The sequence below is a fragment of the Chelmon rostratus genome, chromosome 21, assembly GCF_017976325.1.
Source record: "Chelmon rostratus isolate fCheRos1 chromosome 21, fCheRos1.pri, whole genome shotgun sequence".
In the NCBI taxonomy this organism is placed as follows: Eukaryota; Metazoa; Chordata; class Actinopteri; order Chaetodontiformes; family Chaetodontidae; genus Chelmon; species Chelmon rostratus.
In genome coordinates this window covers 21,778,930-21,803,263 of record NC_055678.1, presented here as the reverse complement: position 1 = coordinate 21,803,263, position 24,334 = coordinate 21,778,930, and the positions used below count along the sequence as shown (strand labels likewise).

At 42.3% G+C, this 24,334-nt stretch overlaps 1 protein-coding gene across 1 annotated transcript; it reads left to right on the top strand.

The window, feature by feature from the left end:
• Positions 1-24,070, top strand: LOC121624983 (ras-associating and dilute domain-containing protein-like). The gene is made up of 18 exons (XM_041962980.1): positions 1-128; positions 1,210-1,418; positions 2,187-2,361; positions 3,940-4,172; positions 5,138-5,598; positions 8,500-8,796; positions 8,937-9,350; positions 9,819-9,856; positions 10,000-10,226; positions 10,566-10,678; positions 16,972-17,236; positions 17,831-18,003; positions 19,216-19,360; positions 19,506-19,695; positions 21,362-21,798; positions 21,886-22,094; positions 22,648-22,787; positions 22,883-24,070. Exons 1-18 carry the CDS (start codon positions 1-3, stop codon positions 22,971-22,973), a joined length of 3,945 nt encoding a protein of 1,314 aa, XP_041818914.1. The 3' UTR covers positions 22,974-24,070.
• The last annotated feature ends 264 nt before the right edge of the window (positions 24,071-24,334 follow it).

Here is a 24,334-nt window from a genome sequence, read left to right as displayed (position 1 = left end):
ATGAATCAGATGGAACTTTCTTCTGAGGAGTTGCGCTCTCTCCCACCAAAGCCACCGAATTTAGCCGCAGCTTCACCAAAGAGACGGTTTGTCAAGTTGGGAAGGAAGACAAGTGATGGCTCTCAGCAGTGAGTATACGGACTGGACAACAGACACAGACTTGACACTTTGTGCCGTGTTGTCTATTTTTTGTCACTTTCCTGCTTTTCATTCATAGAGTGTGTTATTTTCTTTTTATGCTCTGAAGATTTCATTGAGAAACACCATTCTGTGTATTAGTTACCTCACACAGGTGAGAACGTAAACTGATCAAACTCTAAATTCATAAAACTAAATTTGAAGTCATATATTGTTTATTAAATGCAGTTTTTTTTCAACAACCCCACTTAACTAAAAAAAATCCCATAAAGTCCTACTACTAGAACTACTAAATACAGCTGTGTGATGTATTAACCTGGCTCATGTGCCATCATATACCAGATGTACTTTCTGCCATCCCATCGCAGACTTTAACCAGTTTCACTGATATTATTCATCAGAAACCTCTTTTATCCAAGTGGTGGCGTAACTGCAGAGAACCTTTGAACCATAGTGCTAAGAAGCTTACAGGCTTGCTCAGAGGCAAAACAACACCTCATTATTTCATTAATGTACTGAGGTAGCCGAGGGCGGCATGGTGACGGAGACTGGACGTGCTGTGGACGGACGTGTATGTATATGCTGCATTGTAGCACATGCTGATAGAACTTTGTGATGTAGGTTTATGGGAGCAATCCTTATTTAAATGCGTGTGTTATGAATGTTTTGTGCACATTTTCTGCTACTTGTGCCACTTTTTACCCTTTCACTGAATCATTTCTTTTTTCTTGTCACCATTATTATCTCTTATTACTTCACTTTATCCTTTGATGATGTATCAACTGTAGTTCTTAATTCTGTTGATCTTCTGTTTTTCCCTCTTGTAATAATTCAGCTCTCTTTTTTGAACCACTTAGTATCCCTCCCTCTCCCATCTCTCTCTTAACGTGATGGTGAGAAACTCTGTTGGGCCCTATTCTGAACCCTTCTTTCCTTCCACAAGGCTCACAGTCAGAGGTGAAGGTACAGATCAGCTGGTAGGGATTCAGAGTTTTGCTCAGGGACACGTATTCAGGACAGGACTAGATCAGGACTCTCCTCATCAACCCATCCTTCTCCTCTGTTCATCAGATCAGCTTCGTCCTCTGGAAGTTCATCCGCCGGCAGGCCAGCCGAGGGCGTGGCCGTCAGACAGCCCAGCAAGAGCCGCATACGTCGCCATACCAACCGCCTGTCAGGTGTCTTCCTCCGCGGCCCCGCCTCGAGCTCAAGCTCAAGCTCCATGGCGCTGACAGCAGGCATCAGGTCCTCACTGTCCGTCCAAGCCAGGAAGGGAAGCAGTACGTCACAATGACTTTCCTGCCTTCCTGCATGTTTGTACTGGGATTCTGCTGTCATTAGAAAATATAGAGAAGGTTACTGTTGCTATGTTTAGCATCTTATTATTGATAAATCATTGGGCATTCATTTGGAGATATTTCTTTAAAGGAGCCACCTGTTTTACACATGAAGGTCAGCTGGCTATCGGGAGCAGCTGTGAAAATAGTTGAAAAGTTGTACAATGTCTTCTTTGTCTTCCTTGATGAAATTTATGAGGATAATTTAAGTGCAATGCTAAATTGCTGAGGGGGGCTTTAATAAGAGTAAACAAACAAAACCAGTGGCAGCCAGTAACATTTCACAGTGTGTAGAGGTCTGTGTTCCAATGCACAACTGTGCAGTAATTCTAACTATAGTAAGACTATGTAGCACATTCACACTGGAAAACTGACTCTACAAAGTATAGCTTCAAATACCAATAAACATATTTAAAATTGCTGGATTTTTAAATTTTGAATGACCTTACTCTATGGAGGAACCTGCAAATGGAGGAACCAGTTCAGCTGACATCGGTCAGCACATATTCACATGTAATCATTTCTTGTTAGCACAGACCACCAGTTTAATACACACAACATGGTGCGCTGCAAAGATTGATGCGTTCTGTATTTGTAATATCAGTGCTTTTGTTTCCTACTGGGTTTATGGCAAATGTCTATCTGACATCAATGCTAATGAACCACAGCTGAGACACAGCATTAAAGCGTCTTTCCTTTGTTGCCATGCAGTGATCTCTGCAGATGTTTTAAGAGCGGATGACCCGGCTGAGCTGTCCAATCAGATAACTGCTCCAGGAATCCTGAAGATCTTTGGAAATGAAATCTGTGAGGGGGCTCACTATAAGAGCGTCCTGGCCACCACACACTCAAGTGCGAAAGAGCTAGTCAAAGAGGCCCTTGAACGGTAAGGCCATGTGTTATCCGTGCATGTGTGTGTCTGTGGGTGTCTGTGCCTGCCTGCCATATGTGACTGCTTCGTACTTGTGTCGACACAGGTTGAGTTACATTATGTCCATCCACATGCTTCCTCTGCTGTAAGATACCTTTGTGCTACATCATCTGTATATAAAAGCATTCACAACAATCCTGGATACACAAAAAACTTTGGCGGCTGATGAAAGGGCAGCATGTTCATGTTTTAGTGATTAGTATATTTCAGATGAACAAAGTCGCCTTGACCCGTTGTTCAGTTTATTCTAATCGCAGCAGTGCAAACTGTGCGCGAATGAGTGCATTTAGTAGTTCTGAAAAGGTCTAGAGCAAACCACAGACTTGCGTGAAAGACAGCCAGTGTTGGCCCGGGCTCTGAGGCGGCCTCTCCGGAGACTGAATGCTGGTCAGTCTTTGCTTATGTTTCAGCCAAAAACATAATGGAATGATTAATACAAGCGGTATTGAGCTTGTAGAGGAAAGAGTAAATCATTTCTCTTTTCACTCAGTGAAAATTCACCATGTAGCAGTGACATTTGGCTATATTATCACTAGATCTCATATTAAGTAATGGGTTTGCAAACACATTAAGCACAGGGCAGCTCTTGATAAGCTCAGTTCTGTACTGTATGCAAGGTGCTACTTTAATGAGTTTGGAGAAACAGCTAAGTAACTATGTATGAGTCGGCACATCTTAATGTGGCTGTGCTGCTCTAATCAGCCCTTTCACAGTGATGATGGATCAAATGATTATGCACAATGTGAAAGGATTCGCATGCAGTGACAGAACGAGCACATGATCAGCTTACTCTGCATTTCCCTTTCGGCTCTTTGGAGCGTTTTAACATCTCTGAGGTCATTGTTCTTGTCTTACAGCCAACTTTTGGTTCACTCTCATCGCTCTCACAGCTCTTTTTTGTTTGCAGAAAAGCTCTGAGAAAATGCTGCTAAAGAGCCAGACACATCCTTTAAGGAGTTGGTTAAGACCAAACTAGAGCTAGTACAGTGAATATTAGACTACCATTCATACATACAGTGCTAGCATTAGCTAACATTAGCTACTAGTCATAACAGACCAACTATGAAGTAGCAACAAAACTCGTAAGAGGACCAAAGTGTCCATTTTCTCCTTGCAAAATCACAGTTGTCCTTTGCAGCCCCTACGTGTGGAATTGTTATGTAATTATAGCTGCTTTCAAATGATTCAAAATGATGCCGTATATTTTTGTTCGGAGGAAAATGAGACAATGTTGGTGTGGATTTCTTCTATTTTGCTTTCAAGTGATTCAGTCCAGTGTCTGTGGGTGGGATGCTTTGAGGATATGGGTATGATGTACATTGCCGTCTACCAGAGTGTGTTTTGTGATACAATTAGCAGTTGAAATGTTAAAATCCTACACTCCTACACATTACACTGAGTAGAGACTGTCATCAAATGTGATTTACAACACAAGAATCCAGAAGTTTTGAACACTTCTGCAAGGCTAAATTCATTTTGTCCACTTAGTTTTGGCATTGTGATGATTATATCCAACCTGACTGTGTCTTCCAGCTATGGCCTGGGCAAGGAGGAGGCAGAGTCCTACGTTCTCTGCGACACCATCGGCTCCACTGGCAATCATCAGTGGAGGACGGAGGGGTTCAGAGTCGTGGGCGACAATGAGAAGCCCCTCCTCCTGCAGTCACTATGGAAACCCAGAGAAGGCCTGGCAAGACGGTTTGAAATCCAGAAGAGAAGTTTGATAGAGGAGAAGACATCCAAAGACAAAGACACCATTACTGCTGGTACAGTGTAGCCTCAGGCTGCTTTAGGAACTGATCATTCCACAGCATACCACATCCTAACTCAGGGTGTCTACATGTCCTGGAATAAGAGTTTTTTTTACCATTAAATAAAGTATTGTCAGTATTAAACCCAGCTTTAGAGTTCTCACAGTAAAAATGTGGTTTGTTGGCATACAGTTTTTCCAGTGAAAACCAGCCAAGCCACACAGACCAAACTATATTTTAATAGGTCTACGATTTTTTTTCTTTCTTTTCAATTTCTGGTACAACTTTGCACTTAGTATTTTTCATTCTTGAAAGAATCTTTAAATTTAATGAACATTGGAGACACCCTGTGTTTTAATTAAACTTCTTCCCATGTCACACCCTTTCTTTAACACTAAAGTGTTTTAACATAATGCTATAAAATCTTTACACAGCAAAATGTTGTATCCACTGATATTTACAAAGCGTGATGCAGCAGAAAAATACCCAGAACCTTCCACAGAAGCTGGATGCAAGCACTTTATGGCACTGTAAATGTGCAGGGTGGACCGCTTTCTGTCATTTCTTCTGTCATTTATTGTGGCCCTGGCTGCGGTTGACACAGCTGTGGTCATGGTGTAAGAGTGCGTCCTGTTTTGTGTTCGTGACGCAGCTTGTGATAGTCTTCTATCAGTGTCAGCCTGTGGATGGCTGCTCTGTGGGTGAACTGTTTTTCATTTCCATGAGCTCTGTCTTTCTTTCCACTGAGGTCTGCTTCCTGTATGGGGCATCTCTGTGTTGACTCTGGCATAAACACACCATGTACATACACAGGCTCACACACACACACACACCTCACCTTGCTCGGATGGGCGTTGCCCTATCACTACATTCCATTACCCCTGTGCCTAACTGTATTTATATAGCAGCTCAGTTTGCACACATTTAAACAGCAGTGTTCAGGCTCATTCCCAACAGTGTTATTTGTTTTTCCCTGTTAGGTATCAATGCCCAGGCTCGAAAGCTGCAGAAGAGCCGCTCCAGAGTGACCTCCACCCTCATAGAGAGGACCATGGGGCGAAGCCACAAACTGTGGAGGAGCAAAAGCGAGATGGACCTCTTAGATTCTGATGCACAGACAACACAGGACACAGATCAGGATAAATGTCGTGTGGATCGAAGCGAGAGCCTGAATCAAACTTCAGCGGAGAGTTATGAGCGCCCAGAAACAAGTCCAGAACAGAATCCCATTCACAGCCTTGAAGTCCCCTCTGAGGGGGCCAGTGGGTCACGGGCCAAAACAGAGACCCTCTGTCTGTCGAGGCAGAGAGGCGAGCGCGAAGGAGAGGAGTCAGAGAGAGAGGAGACGGAAAGCAGCGATGACAACACCACACAGTACTCCATTCACCCCCCTCACGACTGTCCATACCTGCTGTTGCTGCAGGGCTGCAGCCTCACACAGGTATCTTATTCAGACACACACCCAGTAGGTCTGATAAAGGATGGTTGCCTCATCTGTGAGAGTTTCTCAGTTCAGTAAAATTGAGGATATTGTTTAAAGAAAGAATTGAAATGGGAGCAGAATAGGGAAAGACACCAGTGGCCCCTTCCACACAAATATAGTGACTGTTCACTAACAAATCCCCTGAAAGGCAATTGTCCAATTATAGTTGAGCAACCATAACAAGATTATTAGGCCTGTCAAGCATGATTGCTTGGCTGTGTTGAAATGTCGTGCATGAGGCTGTAGTAAGAGAGATGTTTGGCCTTTCCAAAACCAAATGCAGGGGGCAAAAGTTCAAGCATTGGGTTAAACAGTGTATTTATCTGCTCTAATGTAAGCTGCAAACAGTAGCATGTCCTGCTAACTAGCTGACAACCTGCAGAGGTAGTTGAGTGTTTCTTCCAAGGCTAAAGACTGCATCATTAGTTTGTGAAATAAACAGTTTGAAAATACGAGCAGGTAAGCTGAGCACCATTCAGGGATGATAGGATGTTAACTGTTTTTCCTTTATATGCTCATACTGACTAGCTATACACTGCAAAACAGTGGTGTTCTTTATGCCCATGTCTTCTACATGGATCTGCAACCTCTCACACAATTTACTCACACACACGCAAGACGATTTTACAGAGCAAAATCTTCACATATGCACTGTATTACATTAAAATCGATAGGCGGAGAAACTGCTGCGTTATGTCCTTCACTCAGTGGAAAAAACTTCAGAGCTGCAGCTCTGACAGCATGTTTTCTCAGTGCAAAGAGAGAGACAGAGGGGAGAGTCATTATGCGGAAAGTCAGCGAACTGCATGTAGAAAAACTGTCAAAACAGTGATCAGGAAGCAGAAAAAGAAGCACTGCTTCCTGGCTGATTACACACGGCTTTAACTGTGGCACACACAGAGGCTAATCCTCGCACACTGCTGTGATTTTGACTCTGCGTCACAGTTGTTTTCCCTTCAGACCCTTCATAAGAATATAATCGTCTGTCACAAGAAATGCTATTATGAACGGGCTTTAGCGAGTTTATGTGAGAATTAATTCAGCTGATTAAATCTGTCGCGCTGGAAAAGACAGGCATCACAAGGGGAATGTCAGACTTAATAATCCCTGCACATTGTGCTTGCCACTCACTGTGATTAATAAAAAGTTGTTTGCCTAATCAGGCTCGGATCAAGACTATAATTCTAATACTGCCACATGATCAGACTGCTTTCACTGAGAGAGGCTGTTACGTAGCTGTTGTTGGAAGTAATGAAAGTCTATTTATCATATTAAACCTCTAATTTCCTACTCGGTCACAGAGTGTCAGAAAATAGCAATTCACCCTCAGTTCAAGTCTTGTGCTGTTCCCAGGCAGAGCCGTCCATATCTTTCAAGACCAAAATACACATCAACAGCTCACTGATTCATTTGCAGTGGTGGCAGAAGTCCTTGAGTCCTTCAGTTAAGTATCAATACCACAATGCTCCAGCATTTTGAAATTTACAAATGTATGTAGTTCAAGCATCAAAGTGAAAGCACTCATGATGTTTGCACCTTCTACGTTTATTTCTGATGTGTATTATATTATTGCAATAATGAACATGAACATGTGAGCAGCTGGCTGAGGTGAAATTTAATTTCTATGTCAAATCTTCATCAAGTCATGACATGCAAATAAAATAGCAACTAAACCTAAACAAATGTAATAAATAGAGTAAAAAGTATATTTACTGCTGACATGTAGTGGAGAAGAAATTAAAAGTAACTAATAGTCACATAAGGTTCCTCAAAGCTAACACTACTCAGGAGTGACGGAAGTGTTCAGGTCCTTTAAGTAACAGTACTAATACTAAACTGAAAAAATACTCTGTTACAAGTAAAAGTCCTGCATTGAACCTGTCATTTACAGAAATGTATGTAAGTAATAATCAGGGAATGTACTTAAGTATTAAAAGTAAAAGTACTCAATGCAGAAAAATGTCCCCTGTGACTGTTATACCATTGTATATTATATGATTAGATTTTTGTTACTCATGCATTCATGTAAAAAATAGGATTTACAGTTTCAACTATTTTGTATAGAACTGCAACTGATGATAATTTGTTCCATTAATTGATTGACTGTTTGATTTGTAAAAATGCTTAAAATAGTTACACATGTTGTACCTGGAGTCCATCAGCTGGGTAGCTCGATTTATCACAAAACATAATATTGTATAGCATCATAAGCTCTTTCTATGATTTGTATGCACAGATTTTAAATTGTGTAGTAGTAGTAACTAGTAACTAAAGCTGTCAGATAAATGTAGTGGAGTAAAAAGTACAATATTTCCCTCTGGGATGTAGTGCAGTAGAGTAGTTGTAGTAGTAGTGTAGTCGAATAAAGTGGCATGAAAAGTAAAGTACAAGCACCTTAAATTTGTACTTAAGTACAGAACTTGAGTAAATGCACATAATTACATCCTACCACTGTAATTAATGATGTGTTATGCAAAGGTGTCCCTCTTGGTGACAAATCCACACTGCAGAGCACTGAGTGTCTTTCCGCTCACTGCTTTGGTTTCGGGCCCCCCTTCTGTTTTGATCCACTCTGATCAGCGTTGTTTCCTTGTGCAGCAGGAACCCACAATAGGCGAGTCTACCTGCCCAGCTCCACATAGCAGACACACAAAATTAGTGACTAGGTGGTGAACATGGCGCATTTCACAGCTAAAATGCTGGATATTTGATGCAGAACAAAGTAGAGCCGAAAGGAGAGTGAATATTGGTCTCAAGTGGCCAAAATCTTCAAAAGAAGATCAAAAGATGTTGCAGATGTGAACACAATGAGTTTGAGATTGCACATTGTATGGTAACTTGTCATTTTTCCACATTCAGGACTTTGTCATCTACCTACTTGCTGGATCAAACGTTGTATTCGGTCGGCAAATTGATCACAAAGATGGCTCAAAGCCTGACATCCCTCTCTTTGCTGCTGACATCTCTCCGAGACACTGCTGTTTCCATCGGCACAGCGCCGGCGGCCCCACCATGCTCTGCCCTTGCCAGGACGCCGTGGTGACGAGGAACGGCGAGGTGCTGGGAACGGAAGTGCAGCTTAACCCTGGTGATGTCATCGGGCTGGGACAGCGCTACCTGTTTCTTTTCAAGGATCCTTTAGCTGTGGCACACAAGGTAAGAGTGAGATACAGGAGAGACAGGAAGGTTTTTAAATTTGGTGAGATCTTTGTTTTCCTAAATTCCTTGAATGAAAACATATAAACATACTGTATATATAAATCATGCTTCATGAGCCTTGTTTCTTTCTTGGAAAGGACGTGAACACTGCTGCTCCTGAACCCAGCAGGACTACTATCCCCTGGATTCTGGGTCATACCTCTTCTGACTCGACAACAAGCCATACTGGAGAAATGATCCTCTGCAACACCTGCATCACATCCTGCACTGACCTGCAGGGCTCAAACAGCAAGCTGCCCCAAAACACAGGCCTCCCCTTTGTAAAATCACCCAGCGGCCACAGCCTGACTCTGAAATACGACAGTAAGGACGAGGATCACATTGTCAAGAAGATTGTTGCTACAGGAAATAGCAGCATCAAAGGCAGACCACCACAGACTGTAGCATTTTTGTTGTGCCTGTGTGTCCAGTATTCGTCCGCATGCCTTCATACCTCAGACCTGCGCAGGCTACTGTTGCTTATTGCAGGTGGCGTTCAGAGTGCCATATGGGTGAGTTGAAGGAAGAAAAAGAAAGGAGGTTTGCCTTTTAGCGTGTCGACAGATATCTGCACATGAATGCAGAATTTGCTGACAGGGCAAGATTTTGATATTTGAAGAATTCTGGTTTCTGTTTGTAGTCCAAGAAGTATTGACCAATCCGATTTAGACAGACTTTGGTTGCATGCAAGTAAACAGTCTTTATGGACCGAACAGGGGCCGGATGGACTGGCCAAAATACGATCTCGGACCCCATCACCCATTGTCTGCTGACAGCTTTTTATTAGCTTTTTGTTTTTGTTTTTTTACATTTATGTGCTTTTATTCACAGATTTCCTTGACCGACTACTCTCATACTACATTTCACTTCATGCTTTTTTTCTAAACATGTGAAATTTTGTATAACTAAAGGTTGTTAGTGTAATATTATCACTACATCTTGATGCACTCATTGCAAAGCCTTTTTTCATTGTCATGCAGGAGCACACTAAGGACCTAGCTGCAGCTCAACCTGAAGCGTAAGCACACTGTACTGTTTTTCTCCAGCAGTCGGTTATGTCACAGTTCACAGACTAAACAGCAGATCTCTTCTATCTTCTATATATAGCTAGCGCTATATGAATACAGTTCATTTACCATTTGCCATTCTCATGTATTGCAGTCTTCATGGTGAAGGCTCAAACTCAGAGGACCTCCAGGCTCTCAGCCTGCATGAGGTGATCTCAGGACTGTGCCCCCTGGTGGTGTGGATGTCCAACAGCCTGGAGCTGCTGCAGTTCATCCAGTTCCAGCTGCCTCTTATTCTGGAGTGGAGAACCCGAAAAGAACAGGGACAGGACGATGAAGAAGAAGGGGACAGTGAGGAGAACACAGAGGTGGAAAACTTGGGTCAGTCAACTACCGAGCCTTGAACTGGATACAAGGATCATGTGAAAAACTGAACCTGTATTGCAAGCAAGATGTATCAGGTTGAAAGTGAAGAGCTTAATGCAAAAATGTTTCCTACACACTGGCACATTTTTTCTTCATCTTCAGCTCCTTGAACCACTATTAGAGGACAGTTAACTGACTACATATTAGGAAACTTCTATGTAAGAAAAAGCCCACCAAAGTCTGTCTCCCTGAGAAAAAGTTTAAAGTTGCTAAGTGAAACTGAAACATTCAGAATGCCACTGTAGCATAACTACACCCGTATCATTTATATAGATTTGTGTGTGCGATTTTCAGCCCTGTTGGAGCTACGTCTGTCCTGTGTCCGTTCAGCCAGCGAGGAGACAATGGCTGTCCTGGAGGAGGTCATCATGCTCGCCTTCCAGCAGTGTGTGTACTACATCACCAAGGTGAGAGGAGGACCACGCACATTTACATCTAAATAAACCACACTGTACAAAGCTTGTGAAGCTGCACTTCTGTGGGGAAAGCAGGTAAGTGATGACTTAAATAGTTTTGTCCTCCAGTGTTTTGCATGGGAAACTAAACATTTACCTTCCCCAACAAGGCACTTTTCATGGCCAGAGGAGAAGAGTCAAGACAGGGTTGTGCAGCAGCGCCATCTGTTCGTCTCACACATGATTATGATGTGTAGTTTAAGAAAGGAAAATAATCCGTGATGGGCTGAGAATAAAGAGCCCAGTTAGCCACTCTGACAGCTTTCTAATAGATCAACCAGCCACACACTGCCAGACCACACTGGGAGCATTATGACACGGGAGAGACACCATGGGCCTCTGTGTGTGTGTGTGTGTGTGTGTGTGTGTGTGTGTGTGTGTGTGTGTGTGTGTTTTGGGGGACGATGAGGCCAGGGGTCTCAAGTGCTGCCAAGGAAGCTTTACCTTTCAACCTATAACATTTCAGTTGCCAAATAAATGTGTTTCCTGTGTAAAAAACTGAAAGACAAGGTCATTCGCAACATTTGCTTCTCAAACAGTGAAAGCTCCACATTTTCATATGGCCTGTAACGATGGATCAGATGATTACAGAAGTCACTCCTCAGCCAAGAGAAGGATCACTGTACAGTTCCCCTCAGCTCTACAGAGCATTTTGACATTTTTCACCTCATTGATTTGGTTTTATGACCAGCAGTGTTACTCATTTGATTCCATTACACTGATCTCTCTTTTCCAGATGCAATAGGCAGCTGATTTTAGTCAAAAAGCAACAGCAGACAGACAAAATGAGCAACTAGCTGGTGAACATATTGGAGCAGTTAGCAGCTAAAGAAACAGATGTTTCCATGTTGGTGACTCCAGAAAAATGCAAATGTTGTTAATGTTTGCACAGTGTGCAATTACATATTAGCCATAACAACTAATATGTCAGTCTTGCATGTACAAAGCTGTTCCACTGCCTAAAAGAGGCTATAAAATGTACTGACACTGCTCTATTGAACTGAATTTCAATAACTGAGACATTGTAGATGTAGCCTTACTGAAATGAATTTCTTCAATGGGACATGGTCACTTACAATAATTATTCTAGTTTGATAAGAAGTGATGAATCAAAACTCTCCTAAACACCAGTGAACATTCCTCCACCCCTGCCTTACCTCATCACCCCCCTCGAATAAGAAAATGAATTTTTGGACTAAGGAGAGGTTTACTGACACCACAGGATATCTGGGTAATGAAGTCCTCTAAACTTTTCTCGTGTTGCTAATTAAGGCTGAGGATGTATGTAGCTGTGAAGGTTGTAGAAGGCTGTGGATGTAAATGGCATGGCTTTAAAAGCTGTATTGTGCAAAGTTTTGATCAAACTGTATTCTCACAGAGCGTTTCTTGGAAAAAGAGAAAATGGCATTTCATCACAGCCACAGCATTCAGATGTGTGCAGTTTCACTGAAGCACCACACCCAATACATGGAATTGTGCCGGGAAAGTTTCAGACAAATTTCCAGTTGAGCTGTGTGGGTGTGGGCAAAAATACTATCCAAAATGCATGAATCGAGGAGATTGGTCTCTTTATGTTCATACAGTGACATCTGATTTACTCTTTTTTTGAACATTTCCTGCTCCTCCTCCTCCTCCTCCTCCTCCTCCTCCTCCAGTATCTTAACAAGAAATTATAGCTCACAGATGAGCTGCATGTCCAGTCAGATTCTGCTCTCCTCCAATGACCTGGATGCTCTAAACCAGCAAGGCCCAAAGCCAATGTAAGGAAGCCATGTCAAGTACCACATCAGAGATAGCATTAGCACAGCGCTGGTCCGACAGGCATTTAGCGGCAGCCAAGCCAAGGTCTCACATGTCCTGCCAGTTGGAGTTCAAATGGACTTGGTGCATCATCTATGTCAGTTTCCCTACAGGAAGGAAGTCAGTGATGTGACATTGCATCTCTAAAGAGGAAAATAGGAATTCCTGAATAGTTGCTGTCCTGCAAGTTTTAGCCAGCACATTTTTTGCTCAGTGCAGGAGGATGTGGTTATCTCACTACCTGCCTCACACAGCATTCTTTTTCTCTCTGTCTGCCTGATGAACCAAATGGCTTCCAGATGCTGTGTCAGTATGTCCATAAATAATTCACAAATATAACAGCGTGTTCATCAAGTTTGAACTTGCAGGATCTCATTTAAATTTGATGCTTAATCCACGTGTTGGATTATAGTCTAAATTGCCCTGTCGCGACAATTTATGAGTTCACAGATTAGCTCCCAGTGAGACATGGGTTGGGTAGTGGGTTCACTGCAACTATGTGCAGGCTCTATGTAGAGAAGGTGTTTATGTGAAGTCGTGTCACACTTCATTGTTACATTTATTGAGCAATATATAAATGTTAGTAGTGCAATCCAGGAGAGCTGAGCCGGGTGGACAGTGGAGATTGGCCGACAGTTACAGACCAGCGTGGCAAGGCAGAGAGTTGGCTGGCTTACAGCAGGAGATGCACATGTTCAATAACTCAGGGTTTCCTAAGACGAGGAGACAAAGTGCAGGTATGAGATCAGGAGAAACAATCATCAGCTGAAAATCACTAGTCAGCAAAAACAAGAGCAGGGCAACAGCTGAGACACATACAACAGACAATCTGGAGAGGAGTGAAGTGAGGGCTGGGGTTTATTTACTGCAGGAGGCCTTCATCTGATGAACCTCAGGTGTGCAGGTGGGCTGGCAGCAGGAGGAAACAGGTAGCCACGCCCAGCTCAGACACAGACAAGGCACACAGAAAGAGAGAGAGAGATCCACACACACACACACAGACACAGACACAGACACACACACACACACACACACACACACACAGAGAACTACAAAGAGTGGTCTAAATGACTTTAAAAGTAAGCTTTTATTTCAGTTTCCAGAGAAATGGCTTGAAAATTCTGTTCTCAAAACCACAATTAATGACATACATATGTTAAACAGAAGTTTGGTCCTGAATCCAATGTTGTATCTCATTTGTTCAGAGGCCAGTGATCTTAACTTGAACATTAGAGAACCAGCATTCATCTTCCGGCTGTTAAAGTTGGGAGAAAAAATATTCACAAGGGAAACAAACTGACAAGCCAGTGCCTCGGTCAAGGGCACTTACAGGAGCATTAATCTAATTTACATCTTTCTGATGTTTCTGATCACCTGGAGGACACACAGGGAAAGCATGTGAACTCCATGCAGAAAGTCTGTGCTGTGAGGCGACAGTGCTAACCACTGAGCCACCATGCTGCTGTGGTATTGTTTGAAAATGTACACAGAGATTTCTGGATCTGTCTTATATAAATTAGTTGTGCCTGCGGTCTGGGCATAGCTGTATGCACGACACAGTAGTAACAGCACTGAGAGTCTGCAGCCACAGTAGCAGCTCTGTGAAGCTGAGCTAAATGCTAACATCAGCATAACATTTTAACAGTAACATGCTGAATATTAAGTATAATGTTTACAACATTCATCATCTTATACTAGAAATGAAGTGTTTTGAGCTGTTCTGAGCTGCCACGTACCTCACAGAGTGAAAAAACGATCGTCATAGACAAAGAGGGAGACGCAGTATTTTTGTGGGGATAACAGCACACACTTTCAGACACTCATTCACAGGGTTGCTAGTCTTTCACATGTTCACAAAGTCACAGAAAGACGTTTTAACCCTGGCTCCTTTCTCACCTCTGCACAGATGGCCAAGCACGGTGTGAAGTGGGTGTAAAGGTCGGATTGTTGTGGTTGTTTTAGAAAGTTATGAAAATGGTTCAACACTATTGACACTATTTCACCATCCAACAAGCACTTCTGACAGAGTACACTGGCCCTGTTAGCGCATTAGCATGCACACATTAGCTGATTCGCATAAAACACTACTTTAAATACAGCTGAGGCTAATAGAATGACATTAGTTTTGAAGGTATTTAGTCAGAAACCAAGGCACTGGACATGAATGAATGAAAAAAAATGACCTGGTAGTGGAGCTAAATGAGAAGTCAGATGATGGGAAAAGAAATAGAAGGTTCACTTTCTGGGGACCATCAACGTGTACCTGCATTGTACCAGATGTAATGACAATCCAACCAGTAGTCGTTGAATTATTTCAATCTGGAGCAAAGTGGTGGACCATCTGACATCAATGGGGGCATTGCCATCTCTACAGCCACAGCCATAGACTTTATTAAAACACAACACTGGTCATCATGAAGAGGAGGAGGGAACAACTTTGTTGTTTGTTTGCCAAAAGAGGAGTTTGAAGATGAAGCTCTTTTCTTATTGTTTAGTCATTTCAGTGTGGATGGAGATCTCTACAAAACTACCAGTTGGGACAAACAAGTTTTTAAGCATTTTCACAGTTAACTGGCCTTGTGTGGACCTACACTCAGGTTTTCTTGGTCTTGCCAGTTAATCCAGGCATGTTGTGTCATCAATCATGACTGTCACTTCACAGCAAGCTCACATCAACATCTATCTTTGACTGACAGACCAGAATTTATGAGGAATGTGGTCACTAGTGTCAAGCTGAGTAGTAGGTAAAAGGATTTACCTTCGTAATAATCCTTTCCCTTTACTGGTGCACTGAGTTGACATGTGTCAGTGCTTCACTGCAGTGTAGACAGTCTGATCCAGGATTCAGTTTGTGCAGGGCAGATTTAACAGTTCTTCTCAGTCGCTTTGGTACATTTCTTGAATCATCCTCAACATTTCCAGAACAGTAAATGTATTTGACAAAACAATTCACACCAAGAGCAAAACACCACGGATGACCTGCAAAAGCTCAACCTCAAAATCCTTTGTTCATCTCTCAAAAGTAAATATCTGTGTCAATGAACACGTCAGTGCCGTCAGAATGACAAGTCCTTGTTTCATTGTGTACGGATAAGACAGTCAAATTGCTTAGTCATGTTGTCAGTATAACAGTGTACCCTGGAGGGATGTTCTGATGTGAACTATGGCTAGGAACTATGGAACTGATGACACCTCAGTGTATGTGGGAGATTGATTGCAAGAGACTGGACAAGATTCACATTTACGCTTTTACTGTTTGTACTGTAATTTGTTGAGAGGCCATGTCATTGCAATACAGAAAGGAAAAGACAGCACTGTATAGCACAAAGAAAAAAACAAAAGTAAAAAAAACGTGAACATGACAATGACCTTAGGGAAAACTGTACATGCAGAGCTGTAGGAAGTACAGTGCAGCCTTGCTACACCTGACGTTCCTTTCTCATCCACAACACAGTGAATGTCTTCTCTTGTGATGCAGCGTGGAAACAATCTTTTAAAGTGTCTTGTCCAGCCTCTGCAGCCATCCGCTGTGATATCATCAGTGAAGTACAGACGCGCTTTAAACAGTTTGTGGACAGACTGTGTGTTTACTTGTCCATCAAGTGCAATACATGCACAAAATAAGCAGACAACACAGAATACGCAAATTTTTGACTCTTGTATAATACGTGCCATGGATGCATGTGGTAATGCCAGAATGAATGAATCCTCCCTGGCTTGGCTCCGCTGAGCGACCTTTTCCAGCCAGAAACGCAGCAGGATTATTTGGCTTAATGTTCACCCATTTCCTTTGTCTCGTGTGTGATGGGAGCCGTGGCTGTTCTACTGTTCATGTTCAGCCTGCCCTGGCTGCGGGCCCTTACAGTAAATGTAAAATGATCTGCCCAGGGTGGATTCCTTCAGAACTCTTCAGTCAGCAGGCCCGCTGCAGTGCCATGCCAAGCCCACATGAGCCATATTCAGCTTTTTAGGAATGTGGATCTATGGCTGGCGCTGGCCTCGGAAGCTTGGTGGGTGTAAGAGTGAGACTGGAGGGGAAGGGGGATGTCTGTGTACAATTAGCCTGAACAAAGCCATCGTTGTCAGTGCTCGCTCTAAAGAGCAGCAGGGACCTTTGGCTGAAAAAGGAGGAAATGTTACAAACCCTGTCTCTCTTATTCTTGCTGATTTCTCCATCTTATATCATTATATCATATATGTTGTGGTGTGAGAAACACAGAGACACAGACATGCAGAGGCAATATGGGTGGTCTGAAATCTGGATTAGAGGGTTACATGGTTCAGTTTATCCCAACGATCAGAACATCCACCACATAACGTTAACTTTTCCAACCTCAAATTGACCCACAGGAATTGTCAACAATCTGCAGTTGCACATGGATGACTGTGTTTCTCTCATGCTGAGCTGCACAGTTCTCTTTATTTAACCAATTATGTTTTATCAGGTCCTCTACCCCATCCTGCCGGACCTTCTGGACTGCAACCCGTTCAGGGAGAGTCCTGACCTGCAGGTGACTGACGAGAGCGCTCGGGTCTTGGGTAGCGGTGGACTACAGGTCCCTTGTGAGATACAGCATCTTGTGGAGGTTTTGACCAACACGTGGAGACTACTGTCAGACTGCCAGCTCCACCCAGAGATTTCCTCACAGCTCATTGGTTACCTGTTCTACTTCATCAACGCATCACTCTTCAACTCGCTCATGGAGAGAGGTACCAATGCATCAGTGACTATATAGACAGACAGAGAGACAGACAGACAAACACCATGAAACACCAACAATCTTGACTTCCATAACCTGTCTGTGGCGCTCAGTCCCAAGCGTATTTTATCTTCCTGACAACATAAACCTCAAAAAGCAATTGTCACCAACATCTAGAAGAAGAAGCACAACTCATTTATGAGTTAGGGTTTGTTCGAATGTTTGGGTTGACTCAAGCCAGTGATATTGCAATTACATGGTCAGTGTCTTATTGTAAGCCCGATAGCCACCAACATGCCCCTTGGTGCTATGTTGATGAAAGTCTGTGTCACTGAAGAATACATTTGGACTTTGGCTAGATACAAAATACTTGTTAGTAGGATAGTTTCAATGCTGGTTTTGCTCTTGTCACTGGATTAATTTACAACAGGAATAATAAATGTATACAGATTGTGTGGAATAATGGGAAATGCAAGCACCTCACAGAACCAACACATCTTCCAGGTTCATGTTAACGCTGTAGACCTGTAGCTTAAGCTGAGAAACCTAAGTAAATGAAGAAAGAAGTGATGTTAAAGATGACTTTCTCCTGATGCATACACAGGCTCTGAGCCAGGTTTCTACCAGTGGTCCAGAGGCGTATGCATGCGGGCCAATCTTGACTTGCTCCTGGACTGGGCCCATGCAGCTGGACTGGGAGAACTGGCCTTGGAGCACACACACACTCTCTCATCAGCTATCAATCTGCTAGCTACACCTAGAAAGAATTTACTGCAGGTAAAACACACACACACACAGACACAGACACAGACACACACACACACACACACACACACACACACACACACTCTACACATTCAGCAGAGCCAGATTTATCCAGCTGTAAATAATCACCAGAGACGTAACAGGCTGAGGATTTAAGGATATGCTGTCTGCAGAGTGGACGAAAAATGATATTGTGTGTGTGTGGTGTGTGTGTGTGTGTGTGTCTGTGTGTGTGAATTGCATAGTTTTATATTCTCTTTATATTATATACACACTTTGTGAAAGTATAAAAAAAAACATTGTCTACTTGAATTAGCCACTGAGCTAAACTTGACTGCAAATCATTAAATATCCATTTTTAAATCAGTTGTGAAATGAAACATGGATATTGAAACAGAACAGCAATACAATAGTATTGTTATTTTATGTATATGATAATAAAATTCTACTATATATATATAGTATATAGTGTAGACAAGACAATAAAGGTTAAAACAAATGTGAAAGTACATATCCAGACATACAAACAATATAATTCAAACACAAGCTTTGATTTAGCCTCATTTCTGCAATGTAGCAAGAAAAAAATGGAAAAAAGTGAAGAAAAAATTCAGATCTGAAGGGTTCAAAATGAGGTGAAGCCTACATCAAAACATTCATGTACTGAGTGGTGAACAGTTCAGGGTGGAGATGTTTATATTTTTACAAGAACAACAATAATAAACTTTTTGTATTTGTATAGAACCTTTCATACAAGAAACAGCTCAAACTGTGCTCTCTCCTCTTAGTTCTGGTTAACAGCTGAGCTGCAGAGTTTTGAATGAGCTGAAGTCTCTCAGCCAGTGAGTAATACGTTACAGTAATCTAGTCGGCATGAAATAAAGGTGCAAATCAGTTTTCAAGGTTAACGCTGGACCAGGTGCGTGCCATGTCACGAAATGTGCTGCCTTCAGGTTCAGCCTTGCAGACAGAAAGAAAACCCAGAAAGCTTAGCAGTGGGGCAGTCACAAAATGAACAAACCTTAAAATAGTCTTTTTATTTAGCTGAATGTGGCTATTCCTTAACAACAGCATCATAATTTATGAATAGCATTTCCCTGAGCACCTCTTTGTTTTTGACTTTTTTATTCAAAAATGTATTCGTAACTGAAAATGAATAAGCTGAACAGTTTATCTTCATGTGTGTGTGTGTGTGTGTGTGCGCGTGTGTGTGTGTGTGTGTAGACATCTTGGGAGTCCTTGCGGTCTGACTACCCTGCCCTGAGTCCAGCCCAGCTGAACCACCTGCTGAGTCTTTACAGCCCAGTGTCTCCATGCAGACACAGTTGGACTCCATCCGTTCATGAGCAGGCTGCAGCACACAAAACTGGTGAGAGGTCTACATACTGATTAGCTGTTATCCCTTCCTTAATTCATAACACTGATTATGACTAGGATAATTTGCAAGACTCTCATACACAAATTTGTCTTTAAATTACTGTAATTTTAGTGCAATATGGCCCTTCTGCCCACAGCTGATATCCTGGAGAGTTTTGACACCCACCATCCTCTGGTGCTGCCAGATGGAAGTTACCGGTTCCAACTGGGAAGGGAGGTAACAGATTCGGGCCTGGAGGTAGAGCTGGACAAGCTGAAAGAGTTCATTTCCACACTTTCAGACTCAGACGCCAAAAGGGTCACAGTTACTGAGGAGCAAGAGGTACGAAAATGCTATTTCTACCTTTTTATTTAAGCCATCTTGATATCAGTAATGACAGTGATTTCCTATGACAGTAATGGTACCTTCTAGGCATCACCAAAGATCTTGCAATGTTTCATGTTAACATGTTACTGATCTGTTGAATACATGCTGTTGAGTGTTCCTAGCTGTCCCTCTTCTTGGTTAAATGTCAAGCAGACATTACGTGCTGTCAGAAGTGGCACAGGGAACCATAACGGATCAAAATGTCTAAATTTAATCCTCCTGAGGAGTTTAAATTTTCCAATTTGGGAATCGCCAGCAGTAGCCAGCAGAAGAAAATATATTTGCACTTCAGGCTAGCCACCATCCTATACAGACAGTACAAGTAAGTCCAGGTCTGCTCCCTCATTTATGACAATGCCAGCAAAGCTGAAAAGATATTCAACGACTGTGAGGTTGAAGAGGAGGAACATAAGAAAGACTACAATGCTGTTTTGAAGAAATCTGACCAGTGCTTAATTCCAGGATGGAACCAAATACATAAAAGGGTGTGCTTTTATCAACAGAACAAGCTATGTGGTAAGACAGCAGAGGCCTACACAAGGGCTCTGTACAAGATAGCAAAGAACTATGACTTTGATTTCAAAAGGGATCAACACATCCATGAACGAGGAGGAGGGGTTATTTCAGACTGTCCAATTTACTACAGATTTTATGTTAGGACAAGCTATCCAGCAAGTAAGCCAGTCCATGAATGTTCCTAAACAAGTTAGCCTGTAGTCCTAGCCACCAGAGTGGCTAGTGTCAATGCAGGGAGAAGCCAAACGGAACAAAACAGAAAAGTAAACCCAGCACAAGAAACAACAAGCATGTCTAAAAATGTCCAGAAATGTGGTAGGTGTGACACCCAGCACCATGATAAAAAGAAATTCCCTGCTTTAAAGAGTATATGTAATAGGTGCAACAAATGAGGACACTGGGCAAAATACTGGACAAAATCACAAGAGAGTATAGGACAGTTTGAGTTTCAGGAATCAGGAATCAGGAATCATTTATTGTCATTACTCAAGTTTCCAAGTGCAACGAAATTATGTTCGGTTACAACCGTCCCAGAGAGACAGGAGAACCACGATGCAGCCAGCAGGGTGGCGCTTCACTTACTTAGATGAAAAACAAATGAAAACAGGAGGGGAGGGAGAGGAGAAAAAAAAAGCTATTCTCAGACTGTGCCCATGGGGGGGGCACAGTGTGGGCTTGATAAAAAGGAGAGTATAGGACAGTTTGAGTCTCTGAGGGAAGTCAGAGAGGCAGCAAGCCTGGATAAATGTATTGTTACTCTTGACACTGGAAATACACGCCAAACCTTTAAGATAGATACAAGTGCAAATGTGACTGTCATAAGTGAAAAGACATTCCTGACACTCTCTAAAGCCTTTAGACTGAGTCTTGTAGACACACCTTTCATTGGTCCAGGGGGCAAGCTCAGATGTACAGGCTGGTTCTAAGCTAATACTGTTTACAGAGGCAAACATTCCCAATGTATGTGATTAAAGGAAACACGCTTGACTACATACCACAAGGTACACTTACTGTCATTCGCTCAAGTCAAGGGTGTATTGGTAGTGCTCCCCTTTAAAGTATGTCAATTTTCAAACGTGGTTTGGATTGATTGATCCAAGTTGTTCTAATGCTATTTGTAATCCAGGGTGGTACCATTACCATGGAGGCTAAACTGACGAACAGCTATAACTTTTCAAAAGCCAGTCTGGAAACTGTGGATACATCCTCAGACATGGTCTTATCTCAGGCTACTGTCCATGACTGCCTGTCCCCTTCTGCTAACTCTGGTGCCTTACCTTCATCAAAACCATCACCTTCCTCCATCCAGTACATGGATGAATTCAACTCCTGTGGTGCCCTCCTTTTGTTCCAGAGGCTCAGAAATCTACAGCTGCAGGCCAGAGAGACTGAGACCAAAGCTCTGGACCCTTCCTGTCTCCTCACCCCACCCAACACCCCTCACACTATAGATCCTGTTGATTTGTTGAAGGCACACCAGGATAATTGGGTGAAGGGCAACAGCGAGACACTTGCCTGGTCCTCTGGTGTAGATGCACATGATGAAGGTACAGTATAGAAATATAGCACCACTCATGGTCCATTCTTTGTGTGGAGTAAAAGAAAGCTGAACATGTCCTTTACTTTATCCTTAGGTGGATTAGTGTTTGAATGTCTGGCGGCACTGAAAGTTGACATGAAATCAGATTGCCCCAGGATGAAAAGATTTGTTGAACTGGAAGAGGAGGAGGAGTTGGAAGAGGAAGAGGCAGATGACCATTATGATGGCATTAATGATGAGCTTTTTACCTTGGAGCTGGAGCGAGGTGAAAAAGGACTTGGTCTTGCTCTGGTTGATACAAGGGTAAGTGAAAGAGATGCGTACCTCATACATATTAAGAGTTGCAACAGACTTGAAAGGTCCAAGCAGAGAGGGCAGAAAGATACTGCTCCACTACAGCAGGTGGCGCTGTGAGTCAGTTTAAACATGCAAGGAGATTGAGTTGAGCAGGCTGAACATCCAAAACCACAAGTGCATTGTATTGCAAAGGAACATGCTGTTAGTTTGTTGTGTTTTTATATTCACTTGGTAGCAATATGCAACCTCATTGTTTGATGCCACTAAATCCCACACACTGGACTGACAGAGGTAATATGTATATGTCAACTAATAAGAGCAAACTTATTCAGTCTGTGTGTTCTGGGCAGTAAGTGGGGATGAGTTCAAGAGTTCACTGGAAGATGATTTTCTTGTGTGTTCTCTGGATAAAATTGTGAATTGTTTTCACACAACTCCTCCAATCTATCTGTGCAATACTGATGAATACCGTGATTATCTTCTGTTTAAGCTTTGTTTGCTTCTGACGACAAAATCTTTGGTGTCACTGAGTCCTTGACATTTTGACCTCATCCTCCAGGACATTTCCTTGAGGGTGAAAGGCGTCTTCATCCGTGCAGTGGTCCCAGACTCTCCTGCAGCCCGGTGTGAGAAACTGGCACCAGGAGACAGGATCCTGGCTGTTAATGGAGTCAGTCTGCTCGGACTGGACTACCAGAGGTAAGAGAGATTTAAGTCCAAATCTGAGCAATGTCATGTTTCAAAATATATATTTATCTTTTTTTACATTTCTTCCACCTCTTTGTCTCTGTTAGTGGAAAGGAGCTGATCCAGTCATCAGGTGACAGACTGAGGTTACTGGTGGCCAGATCTGACTGGATGGCTAAAGCTCTACAGACTGAATGATGACAGCATTTTCCACTGCTTTTTTAACCAGAGGTGACTTATAGAGGACCATAAGAGCTTGAAGAACAACTTCAGAACATGGACCTTAATATATGGATGTGGGGATTAAGAAGACAAAAATGCATTACAACATGATGTCTTTGCTGAACTGAGAACCAGGTTTTAGCTGCTCATTGTAATTTTGCAGCTTTTAATTTACAATGTAATAGCTTGATAGTAATTATTGATGTCTGTATTTGTGGCTGTGTTCCAGTGAATACAGCATTTAGATTTTTTGAGTTTTCCCTCAACATTCTAAATTTATTGGGTGGGGTGTGGTCAGGGTTGGATTCACACATCACTGCTGCCACTTTCAAAGCCTTTGTCCAGCTCACTTAAGCCAGTGGCAGAGGAACACTTGTCCATCAACGACTGTTTTCCAGTCCCAAAGCCTTTCAGTCACCCTAAACACCACCAGACACAGGACCACACGAGTGAGACACCACCTACACTGGACAAAATGGTGCTATTACCTGCATGTCAACGAGGCTGCAGAGACTGGTGCAATTAGATGCTTGCCTAGAAAAGGTCAACCTCTACTTTTACAAATGCAGCCCTCTGTCTCCAGTGTTTTACACGGACAAGCTAAAAGGTTCATTGAACGTGCTTATGTTTTTGGTGAAAGCGAACTGGAGGTATCTGTTTGCAACTAATGAACGCAGGTCATTTGACAAAACAAAATTGAAGAAATGAATGTGAACTCTGTCATTTTAGTCAAACTTGATCGGGGTCACCAAAGAAAGAAGCTTTCCACAAGAAGCTTCAATGAGGAAACATAAGTTTCACCCCATTGTCACATAACTGCAACACTACCATTTGTCATTTGTCTGAAACATAACAAGCACCATTTAAGGTGTAGCAGCGTTGCCATTCTTGAAAATTTGAATCTTTATTCATCATGTTTATGAAAAGATTTGATATGTGATGACTGTTACATGTTCTTGATTCATGGTTGTCTGATAAATGAACCATAAAAACACATTGTCACGTTTGTTCATTAAACAGATGGTTTCTTTACATGATCTCTTAATTTCCAGGTTGGCCCATAGTAACAGCCAGTGAGTACACCAGTTTATGTTTCTTTCAGGCAAGGGTTCAGATTTTTTTTTTTTTTTTTCACTTTTGATTAATTAGCCATAGGCTTCTCATGCAGTTTTTATAATTAGCTCATGCCTGTTGTGTCTCAGCAATAAAAACATTTTAATCCTCTATTGGTGTCATTTCCATCCAGTCACACTGAAGCAATTAATTGATTTCGATTTGAAACCACAGTTATGATATAGGATATAAGAGTGTTTCTTAAACAGTGATGTTTCCTCCTC